General features: G+C 45.6%; 1 protein-coding gene across 1 annotated transcript; it reads right to left on the reverse strand.

The window, feature by feature from the left end:
• Positions 1–7,090: 7,090 nt before the first annotated feature.
• Positions 7,091–9,908, reverse strand: LOC120382843 (olfactory receptor 2AP1-like). The gene is made up of 2 exons (XM_039500266.1): positions 9,810–9,908; positions 7,091–8,532 (listed from the first exon to the last, which is right to left on the reverse strand). Exon 2 carries the CDS (start codon positions 8,502–8,504, stop codon positions 7,533–7,535), a length of 972 nt encoding a protein of 323 aa, XP_039356200.1. The 5' UTR covers positions 8,505–8,532; positions 9,810–9,908; the 3' UTR covers positions 7,091–7,532.
• Between the last annotated feature and the right edge of the window lie 1,782 nt (positions 9,909–11,690).

An 11,690-nucleotide genomic window follows, 5' to 3' on the forward strand; every position in this document is an offset into this window, starting at 1 on the left:
CTGGGCTGGAAGAGCTAATGACCGAGACAACCAGCAGGAGGCACCGTGGCAGTGGGTCTTTGCCCCCCTCCCCCCACCCCCCATAGTGGGCAATTTAAAATCTATAAAGTGAAATACTTGTTCACCCCAATTGCAATTAAACTGTGGAACTCACAGGGATGCTGGCAGATCAAGTGCTAGGTCATGCCAAGGTCCCCCCTGTTTCAGCAGGACACTAACAGATACAAAGGTGGAATCAGTCTGGCTCACTTGTGGGTTATTATTAATAAAATAGGTACTAGAATTATCTTGAATGCTGGTCAGTTGCTGCCTGCATTAATCTCCCCTGTAATGTCAGTTTCATATTGTAATTTAATATTTGAGCGGTTATAGTGAGCTTCTGTGAGTATGAATCACCACACGGGAGAGGGATGTTTATGAGTGTGAAGAGTTGCTCTTCCACGGACATTAAGCCTCTCCTGAAAAAGGAAACCCATCAGTACCAGATAAGGTGACCAGATACAAGTGTGAAAAATCAGGACAGGAGATGCGGGGGTGGGGGGAGGGGAATAGACACCGGTGTAAGACAAATCCCCAAATATCGGGACTGTCCCTATAAAATGGGACATCTGGTCACCCTAATACTGGGTGGGCTATGGGTGGATATTGCAACTGTAATCTCCCTACAACTGGATTGAGAAACAATCAACAAAAAGACTAGAGATTTATTGTTCTGCTCTTCTCCCTATGAAGATGAATCATGGAAGTGGATTGAGTTTGCAGCTCAGAACAGATGGCAGGAGGGGGAGAAAATCCCCAAACAAAAGGAACTAGGGATCTCTATGCTGATTGGATGCTTGGGGCAGGGTGTTTCTAGACATTAGCAAGAGATCCCCAGCTCCTTAGCCTGGGTTAGTCCTAAAGGTCAAATACAGCTTGCTGCTGAGAGAAGCCTGTATTACCTTTTGAAACCTGAGACTGTGACTCATTCATGGGTCTGTTTGTTTGCTTTATCCTTGTAAATAACTCTGATTTCCTTTTCCTATTCAATACAACTTCCTATACAGGAGTTCACTATAGGATTGGCTCCAAGTGTCCTCTTTGGTGTGCGGCCTAAAGTGCAATTGACCTGGGGGATGTCAGGAGTAACCTGAATATTGCTGTGATCCTTGCCGTAAGGGGTCGTGTAACACAGATACGCTCACCTTTGTGGCAGGACAGAGTGGCTCAGCCACAAGGGGAATTTCTCGGGGGACTCTCTCAAGGCTGTTAAAGTGCCTGAGGAGTTTGCACTCGGTGCAGTTGGTTGGTGAAATCTAAGTTTAGATCTGACAACCAATGAAGGGTGTGTGCCCTGGTTTGTAACTCATCCTCCTAATTTCGTTCTTACATTTTACCCACTTCACAACCCATTTTAATGTTCCTTTTTATCAGCTTCACTTAGTTTTGATTTCCATCATTCTATTCCAGGCTTCACCTGTCTCTCTCTCCAACCAAAGTTGGTCCAGTAAAAGATATGACCTCACCCACCTCTTCTCTCAAATATCCGGGGACCAACACAGCTACAACAACACTGCAAACAATATTCACAAAGCACATTCATGCCCCTGTTTGGAAGGTGGTATAGAAATGCAATCAGGAAGAGGGTGCTCACCTGTAACCACAGGACAGCTCAAATTTTGAGGGATGACCTCTTATTTTTCAGGGTTTGGTGGCCAGGACTAGATTAATTCCACTGGGGTAACTGGGTCTCATCATTCAGTAGAAACCGGATCTGCTCAGCGAAGACACCTGCATTTACCTGAATGGACGAGCAGCTGCTGCGATCTGTCTTAGAACATTGATGAGCTGGTGCATGTTATCTATCTTTGGAAAAAGGGCTTCCCCTTTGATTTAATAAGTGTAAATGCTCTCTCATATTTGTATTCTTTCTTCATGCTTTTCATACGGTCACACTTCAACCTTTCTCCCACTTGGTTCATTTTGTGCCTCCAGAGCTTTGTAGCTAACAATGCCCAGCGTGATTTGCAATTATGCAACTCCCACTGAACATCATTTTTAGTGTAATGATCCTTCGAGGAAAATATTTTAGATCATGGTGTAGACGTGCGGACTCACCTCTGCGGCGCCTCCTGCTGGTCTCTCAGGGAATTAGCTCTTTTACCAGCCAGGAGCACCCTCTGCAGGCCGGTGACCCTCTGCAGGCCGGGTCCTCTGGCCCCCGTGTCCCTCCCTGGACCCCGGTGCCCCTTTAAATGGAGTGCTGCCCCCTGGCAGTACTTCCACAGTTCTGTGTCTCCCCCTTCCAGGGGAACCCCCAACCCACTATCCCCACCTCGCCTCACTATCAGGCTACTGCCAGTCATTATCTAGCCCCCATGCTCTGGGGCAGACTGCAGTATCAGCCTACTCATCACTGGCAAGGTTGGGTTTGGATCTGCTGCCTTTGCCTACCCCTCGGCTGCCCCCTGCAATACCCAGTACCTGTTGGCCTTGTGCTAGGCCACAGCCTGGGGCTTTCCAGGCTGGAGCTCCCCAGCACTGTTCTACTCAGGTACCCTGCAGCCAGGCCCATCTCCCTCTACAGGCAGAGGGAGACTGACCCTTCCGGCTTCCCTGGCCTTCTTATAAGGCCCTGTTGATCAGTTTGGTGCATGACCCCAGCTGCAGCCACTTCCCCATATCAGCCAGCATTTTACCTTGCCCAGCCCCAGCCCTCTGCAGGGCTTTTCCAACCCCTTTCAGGCTGGAGCGGGTGGTCACCCCGCTACACATGGACAAACACCAGCTTACATTTTTGGGAGATGCCTGTCCAAGGTGATGGCCATTTATAATGTACTTGCACTGCCCCTTTATTAGTATTCAAGAGATGCTGCCATCTAATGGGCATTTTTGAAAGTAGCTGCCCATATCTCACGCTTACAACATGCTGCCACCTAGTGGCCATTTTAAAGTATAAACTTTCCCATTATTATATTGCCTACTGAAATCTTGGTCACTGGTCAGTATTTTTGACACCCCTCTCTCATTTCCTCTACTCTGCTGCCATCTAGTGTAGATTTCCCAGAATGACAGCCTGTTGCTCTCCTTTCCTCTATGGATTCTTCTTGCTATAGCTGACTCTTACCCTTTCTTGACTCTCATGGCACCTGGTAGCCGTTATTTAGTATAACTAACAGCCCATAACTCACTCCATAACATCTGCTACTAGCCACAGTTCACTACGCAGCACAGAGGTCCTCTTCTCTCCAGTGCTCTCTGCTCAACACTTATACACCATTATACAACTTCACGTCACTTTCCATTTCCATCTGTTGGTCATTTGGCAACATAATGTCTCCTTTCTTGCCCTTCCACTTTGGCTGGTGTCCATTGGGTCAGTGTTGTCTGTTTAAGTGGAAGAGACGGAAATGGCTATAACCATGGTCACATCATGGAGTTTTTAGCTGGGTATCAGGTGGAGCGGAGTCAAAATTTTAACCAGTGTTTTTATATCAATAAAAAAACCAACTGACGACTGTTTGACAGACCTGACCCTAGGAACAGCCTCAGATACCCTGTCAAAAACCCCAGCTGGGTCAAAAGAACAGCCGTTCTGTGTCAGATCAATGGTCCATCTCGCCCAGTATCCTGTCTTCCAACAGTGGCCAGAGTCATTGGCTAGGGACAGTATTCCTGCCCAATCTGACTAATACCCATTGATGGACCTATCCTTCATTAAACTATCTTTGGGTCTCGGCAGTCCCTGTGCCCCTGGCTTGTGAGTCTACCTCTTTGCACAACCTCCTCACCTCCAAGGGGCCAGTGAGCCTGGAGCTATTGCTTTGCTGGAGCTGGTCACAGCCACACGTAGCCAAGATAAGAGCTATGAAGCTGTTCCTGGTGAAGTGTCAAAGGGTCACTGCTGGGCCTAGCGGATTGCATCCAGCCTGTGTGAGTGCAATGGAGGTGGTTGGTTTGTGTAGGCAAGAGAGAGAGCTTGGGGCACTGAGCCTGATGTAAGTCTTGAGGCCTGAACCATAGTCAGCAAAGTCCAGCCACGCCATGAACCAAAGTCAGGCCATGTATTACAGCAGACGCTTACAAGTTTACTGTCCAGTACATGACGTTGGCAAAGGTATTACTAGCGTTGCTAATACACAGGCACTCCTAAGAAGCAACAGACACTGGGTATGTGTGTGAACACACTCCAGGAGATTAGTATGATTAGTCAGAACATATTGTTAAAGATCATTAGTATGGTATGAAAAGTATAGGTGGTTAGAATATAGCCCTCAAAGGACGCAGCATTTTGCTTTTACTGCCGTTTCTTCTCCTCTAATACAAAGGTCACCGGGATCCAGCATTTATTGATAAGGGATTCAGAAACTGGCATAGTGCTGACGAATGTTTTAAAAAGCACCAACTGTCAAAATCTCATGTGTTGAGCCGTTCTTCACAGTCAAGTTTTAATGAAGGGAAACCTATTGGTGTTTTGTTGGATGAGTGCAAGCAGGCTTATCTGTCTAAACAAGAAGAAGAATGGTGCCATAACCGAAGTGTAATGGAGCGACTGACTGACATTGTTATGTGTCTGGCAAAAGGTGGGAGACCATTCAGGGGTCACAATGAAAAAGCTGACAGTTTTGAGAAAGGTTTATTTCTAAATCTTGTCAACATGCTCCAAAAATAGGATCCCGTAATGGCAAAGCATGTGCAACAATCTCCTCGAAACGCTACCTATCTGAGTAATCGCATCCAAAATGATTTAACTGTGGCATTGCACAACGTTGTGCAACAAAAGATTGTGTCTTCACTAAATGGAAAAATGGTCTCAATAATTGCCGACGACACTTCTGACTGTGGACACCATGAACAGTTGTCCGTTGTGGTTCAGTATTTTGACAATGAAAAATATAGTCCAGTTGAACATTTTGTGTCTGTTCAGAGACTATTAACAGTTGATGCTCAGTCTATTTTTGATGAGTTAAATGACATCCTTGCCTTCATGGAGGGGAGTGCTATGCAACATGCAGTAATGGAGAATATTTCACAAGAAGTAAGATCCCAGCTGAAGACTTTGAAGTCACTGTCAAACACAAGATGGGCATGCAGAGCAGAAGCAGCGGCTGCTGTAAAACAAAACTACTCCTTCATTTTACAAGCTTTACAAGAGATTATCGAAATAACTCACCTTGCTGACACTAAAATAAAAGCCAGGGGCCTTATCCATGAACTAAACTCATTCAAGTTCAGCTTTGCCCTTCACATGATGCACCCTATTCTCCAGATGGTGGTAAAAGTGAGTAAGGCTCTTCAAGCTCCAGAGCTCAACTTACTTACTGCAATGACAGGGGTGAAAAGCTTGCATTAACTCTTTGGCTGCGATGAGAATTGGCCAAGAACATTTTCAATCTCTTCTCAATGACAGTGTGAAAGGAATGATATATCGATTTCCCCAGTTAAGAAGCGAAAAACATCCACTCGTATTGATGACACATTTGAGTCCCAGCATCACTTTGATACAATAGAGGAGCAGGAGAGAATAACTTCATTTTACCCACTCCTAGACTCAATGATTACCAGCATTGACCAGCAATTTGAAGAGGAGACTTGTAAAATTGTGACTGCAATGGGAAAACTGCCGAGCTTAGAGGATATGAGAACCATTGCCAACAAAATGAAAGTGTCCTTGCATGAGTTGGAAGCTGAAGTCGGGTTGCTTCAGGGTCATGACGGCTCTGTTCCTAAAGGTAGCACTACGAACACCACCAGAGAGTGTCTTGATTGGCTAAAGCAGGGGGCGGAAACCTATGGCACACGTGCCAAAGACGGCACGAGAACCAATTTTTAATGGCACTCTGCTGCCTGCCGGAGTCCTGGCAGGCAGCCGCATGCCATTAAAAATCCAGCCGGGCCCGGCCCGGCCCGCTCTTCTCTGCCCTCCACTCCCCCCACTCTCTCCCGTGGGGGCAAGGGGAAGGAGGCAGAAGCTTGGTTCTGCCGGCTCCCCTGCCTCTTCCTGCAGTGTGCTGGGTTCCTGCCCCTCCTCCAAATAGGAGCTGCCCAGGTAAGCGCTCCACACCCAAACCTCCTGCCCCAACCCTAAGCCCCCTCCCTCATTTCTTTATTGCCTGTGACCTGTCCCTGACTTTTACTATAAATACCTGTGACAAAATTAATGATCTGGATAATGGGAGCGATTTCACTCTCAGCAAGTTTGCAGATGACTCTAAGCTGGGAGGAGAGGTTGATACGCTGGAGGGTAGGGCTAGGGTCCAGAGTGACCAAGACAAATTAGAGGATTGGGCCAAAAGAAATCTGATGAGGTCCAACAAGGACAAGTGCAAAATCCTGCACTTAGGACGAAAGGATCCCATGCACTGCTCCAGGCTGGGGACCAACTGGTTAAGTGGCAATTCTGCAGAAAAGGACCTGGGGATTACGGTGCACGAGAAGCTGGATATGAGTCAGCAGTGTGCCCTTCTTGCCAAGAAGACTGATGGCATATTGGGCTGCATTAGTAGGAGCATTGCCAGCAGATCAAGGAAAGTGATTATTCCCCTCTATTTAGCACTGGTGAGGCCACATCTGGAGTATTACATCCAGTTTTGGGCCCCTCACTACAGAAAGGATGTGAACGAATTGGAGAGAGTTAGTTCAGAAGAGGGCAATGAAAATAATTAGGGTGCAGGGGAACATGACCTCTGAGGAGAGGCTGCGGGAAGTGGGCTTATTTAGTCTGCAGAAGAGAAGAGTGAGGTGGGATTTGATAGCAGCCTTCAACTACCTGAAGGGGGGTTCCAAAGAGAATGGAGGTTGGCTGTTCTCAGTGGTGGCAGATGACAGAACACGGAGCAGTGGTTGAATATTAGGAAACACTATTTCACGAGGACGGTGGTGAAGCACTGGAATGGGTTACCTAGGATGGTGGTGGAATCTCCACCCTTAGAGGTTTTTAAGGACCCGGCTTGACAAAACCCTGGCTGGGATGATTAAGTTGGTGTTGGTCCTGCTTTGAGCAGGGGTTGGACTAGATGACCTCCTGTTGTCTCTTCTAACCCTAAACTTCTATGATTCTTTGAAACCTTAGCCTTACTCAGAAATATTACTATGGAAACTTAAGAAAGTCTGAATTTGAATACAAGACTTTATTATCTTATGTAGAGAAACAATGAACAAAGGATATACCCAGGGATTTATTTTCATTGTTAGTGGATTTTCTGCCTTACACAATGTCAGCTCTGTGTGGTTTCAGACACTGTACACTCCTCACAGAGGCTGAACATTTAGTCAACACCCTGGAGAAAAATATCCTCATACTGTGTGTATCAGTGCTTAACATGAGAGAGTGACAGAGCTGTCAGCTCCTCACTTTCCTAGAAGATGTGTTACATGGACACAGCGGGGGACAATAAAGACTGTCTCAGTAACTCCATGCAGATCATATCCTTTTCTTTTTCTTTTCTTATTCCTTTTGTTTTTCACATTAGTGCTGAGATTTTCAATGGGAGATTTCAACTTAATTTTAATGGGGGCTGATTGCCGGGAAGCTTTGAAAACCTCAGGCTAAGTTATTCTCTAGGAGTCTCTGCACATTTGGTGAAAGGCACAAATTTACTGACTGCTTTGCACAAGGCTTCCTTGACCTCTCTGTTTCTCAGGCTGTAGATGAGGGGGTTTACCAGGGGAGTCAGGACCGTGTAGCAAAGAGAGACCACTTTGTTCAGATCTCGCAGTGTATCATGTTTCGGTAGCAGGTACGCAAACATTATGGATCCATAGAAAATTGTCACCACAATGAGGTGAGAAGAGCAGGTGGAAAAGGCCTTTTGTTTCCCGGGGGTGGAAGGGATTCTCAGGATGGTGGCGATGATGTACACATAGGATGTCAGGGTTAGTAGGAATGGAGGCAGGGTGAATATGGAGGCTATTATGAAAGCCAGCAATATGACCAGGTGGGTGTCACTGCAGGAGAGTTCCATCAGTGGGATGGTATCACAATAGAAATGGTCAATTTCATTTGGGCCACAGAATATTAAGTGTGATAGGAATAAGAAAAAGATGGCAGTAACCAAACAGCCATTTAACCATGACCCAGCAGCCAGCTGGAAGCAAAACCTGCTATTCATAAGAGTTGAATAGTGCAGGGGTTTACATATCGCTAAATACCGATCATAAGACATCGCTGCTAGGAGATAGCATTCTGTACATACCAGAGAACCACAGAAATACAGTTGTGTGAAGCAGCCACTGACTGAGATGGTTTTGTCCCCAGTCAGGAGACTGGCCAGCATCCGGGGCAGGATGGTTGAGGTGTAGCAGGTCTCCAGGCAGGACAAGTTGCCCAGGAAGAAGTACATGGGGGTGTGCAGGTGCTGGTAAGCCATAACGATCACCACGATGAAGGTGTTCCCAGCCACGGTTGCCATGTAGATCACTTGGAACATCAGGAAGAGAAGAATTTGCAGGTCAGGGAGATCCCCAAATCCCAGAAGGATGAATTCTGTGATGGCCGTTTGGTTTCCCCAGTCTCTGTCTGCCATAGTTTGAGTCCAGGAACAATAACACACTCTGTGCAATTGAATTGGAAGAACATAGAGTTAAAAGTTAGTCAAGTTTCATTAATTAATTCCATAACTATTCGGAAACTCTCCTTCCTGTCCTGATTATAGGCTGCAATTTTAAACCTAAATGTAGAGTTCAGAGCAAAGTGCCAGAAGTCTCAATTTGAGAACAGAACATTCGTAGTCATGTAGACCAGCCTCTGCCATGATCAGAGCAATCACTACTGGAACAGCCCATATCTCTGGTAGCCGAGTACTGATATAACAGATCAGACTATTTCTTCATCCACCATTATATGCCTTTAGTGACATCATAGAGCTTAACAATTATGCTTCAATGCTGTATTTCATTTTTGGCAAAGACCAGAATCACGCCGTGTGTTAGGAGTCAAAATCAAACAACTAAAATCTTGGACTGAGTTTTTTCAATGCAGTGTAGAGTTCTTAGGCACTGACCTTCTGTTAGATTTATTTCCATTACTTCTAACAATATATCCTGATATATTCAGCATTTTAGTGCCCTGTAGGAAAAAGAACAATTTTCTCCCCCCTCACAAGAGATCAGTTTATGCCATAAAATATGAAGTGGTGTAAATTCTCCCTTAGTTCCTCTGGTGGTGATGCTGATGTGGTGAGGGACTGGCAATGCCTTCTCGGTTTCCTGACATTGATTATGTAGCAGTAATAAAATACAGCTCTTTGGAGGGTGGGTCTTAGGAAGGAGCAGAACCAGGCTGATGTGCAACCCTAACTGGGGACAGACCCTCCCCACTCCATAATGATTGTGGGATGATAATACAGGAAGAAGAAAGGTGCTGGGGCAGAGGAGGGGAAGGGGGAAAAGATGCTGTCCCTGACCTCGGAGTCTAGAAACAATCTGGCATGCATGATCTGGGGCAATAAGACTCTATCACCACTCACCACCCCATTGGGGCACACATGAGTCAGATCTTCTGCTGGTGTAAATCAAGGCAGCTCCATTTTTGTCAGTGGAACAGATCCCCAACTGAAGACCTGTAACAAGACATGGATCTCAAGCTCCAACTCTGTGAAAAGGTGCTGTGAACACTGACTAGCACTGCAGTGGGAAGGTGAGGCTAAAACTGTTTGAATTCACCTATAGAAGAGCTCTGTATAGCTCAAAAACTTTTCTCATTCATCAATAGGAGTTGGTCAAATAAAAGATATTACCTCACCCGCCTCATCCCTCTAATATTCACAAAGCACATTCATGTCCCTGTTTGGAAGGTGGTATAGAAATGCAGTCAGGAAGATGGTGCTCACCTGTAACCACAGAACAGCCCAAGCTTGAAGTGATGAGCTCTTGTTTCTCAGGGGTCGGCAGCCAGGACTCACGATCCTCAGCAGAGGTTCTTGTCTCTCCTCTTTTTGCAGGAACTGGATTTTCTCAGTGAAGAGACCTGCAGTTACCTGAAGGGATAAACTGGTGCATTTGATCTTTGTTTGGAAATGGGGCTTCCCCTTTGATTTACCAAGTATAAATGCTCCCTCATATTTGTATTCTGTCTTCATGCTTTTTAATATGGTCCCACTCTAACCTTTCTCCCTCTTGGGTCATTTTGTGTCTCCAAAGCTTTGTAGCTAACAATGCCCCATGTGACTTGCAATTATACAAGTCCCATTGTGCATCATTTTTTAGTCTAACAATCCTTTGTGAAAAATATTTTATATCATGAACAAACACCAGCTTACATTTTTGGAAGATGCCTGTCCAAGTTGATGGGCTGTTATAATGTACAGTAGAACCTCAGAGTTACGAACTGACCAGTCAACCACACACCTCATTTAGAACCAGAACTATAGCCTTTTTCTTCTGCATAGTAAAGTTTCAAAGCTGTATTAAGTCAATGTTCAGTTGTAAACTTCTGAAGGAACCACCATAACATTTGTTCAGTTACAAACATTCCAGAGTTAGGAACAACCTCCATTCCCAAGGTGCTCCTAGCTCTGAGGTTCTCTTGTACTTGCACTGCCCCTTTATTAGTAGTCAAGATATGCTGCCATCTAGTGGGCATTTTTGGAAATAGCTGCCCATATCTCAGCCTTGCAGCTTGCTACCACCCACATTCCCAATATTGTATTGGTCACTGAAATCTGTTGGTCACTAGTCAGAATTTCTGACCTCTCCCCTCCCTCACTTCCTCTACTCTGATTCCATTTAGTGTCCATTTCCCAGCATGACAGCCTGTTACTCTGCTACCCTGTAGTGCCATTTTTCTTTTTGCTTTCCCATTCTCGCCTCTTATGTCACCTGGTGCCCATTATTTAGTAAAACAGCCCATTTCTCACTAATTAACATCTGCTTTAACATTCATTACATAGCACAGAGGTCCTTTTCTCTTCAGTGCTCTTTACTCACCACTTATACACCATGATACAGCTTCACCTCCCTTTTCACTTCCCTCGGTTGGTCATTTAGCAACATAACATCTCCTTTCTTGCCCTTCCACTTTGGCTGCTGTCCACTGGGCAGCACCGCTACACCTGTCCCATTCCTCTGCCCTCTAGTGGCCCTACACAGCATAATCTCATCTCTCCTCATTTCTTACCTACTGCTGGGTGTGCACTGTTCCAAATTATAGCCACTAGGAACCAAATCACACATCATGATTGCAACATGAGTGGCTACAAGAGCACGTACAACAGCAGCAGCTTTCAAAGTATTAGGGGGGGTTTCCCATCCATCCCCTGCATTTGTTTCCAATGGAAAAATGTAGATTGACCCTACCATGACTGAATCCCCATTGCTCTCCAGGCTGAGATTCTCAGAGGTTTCTATGGAAGTTAAGTTTCAGAGTAGCAGCCGTGTTAGTCTGTATCTGCATCTAAGAAGTGGGTTTAGCCCATGAAAACCTATGCTCAAATAAATTAGTTAGTCTGTAAGGTTCCACAAGTACTCCTGTTCTTTTTATGGAAGTTAAGAGTACAACTCCCATTTCAAAGTGATTTGGGTGCCTAACTCCATTAGGTCCCTTGGAAAATCCTTTCCATTGTGTTAGAACCCTACCATTATCACTGTTGCCCAGGTCCCCTTCATCTGGCCAAGCCCTTATGTACTCCCAGTGACTGAACCAGCACTGCCGTGTTAGGCACCACAGGAGTTCTGCCCATTGGTAAGTGGTAGCTTTGCAAGGCACTTGAGAA

The sequence above is a fragment of the Mauremys reevesii genome, linkage group 15 (assembly GCF_016161935.1).
Source record: "Mauremys reevesii isolate NIE-2019 linkage group 15, ASM1616193v1, whole genome shotgun sequence".
In the NCBI taxonomy this organism is placed as follows: domain Eukaryota; kingdom Metazoa; phylum Chordata; order Testudines; family Geoemydidae; genus Mauremys; species Mauremys reevesii.

What these genes read in the sequence shown, in the direction of transcription:
- LOC120382843 (XM_039500266.1), bottom strand. Translation starts at nt 8,504, where the DNA reads ATGGCAGACAGAGACTGGGGAAACCAAACGGCCATCACAGAATTCATC.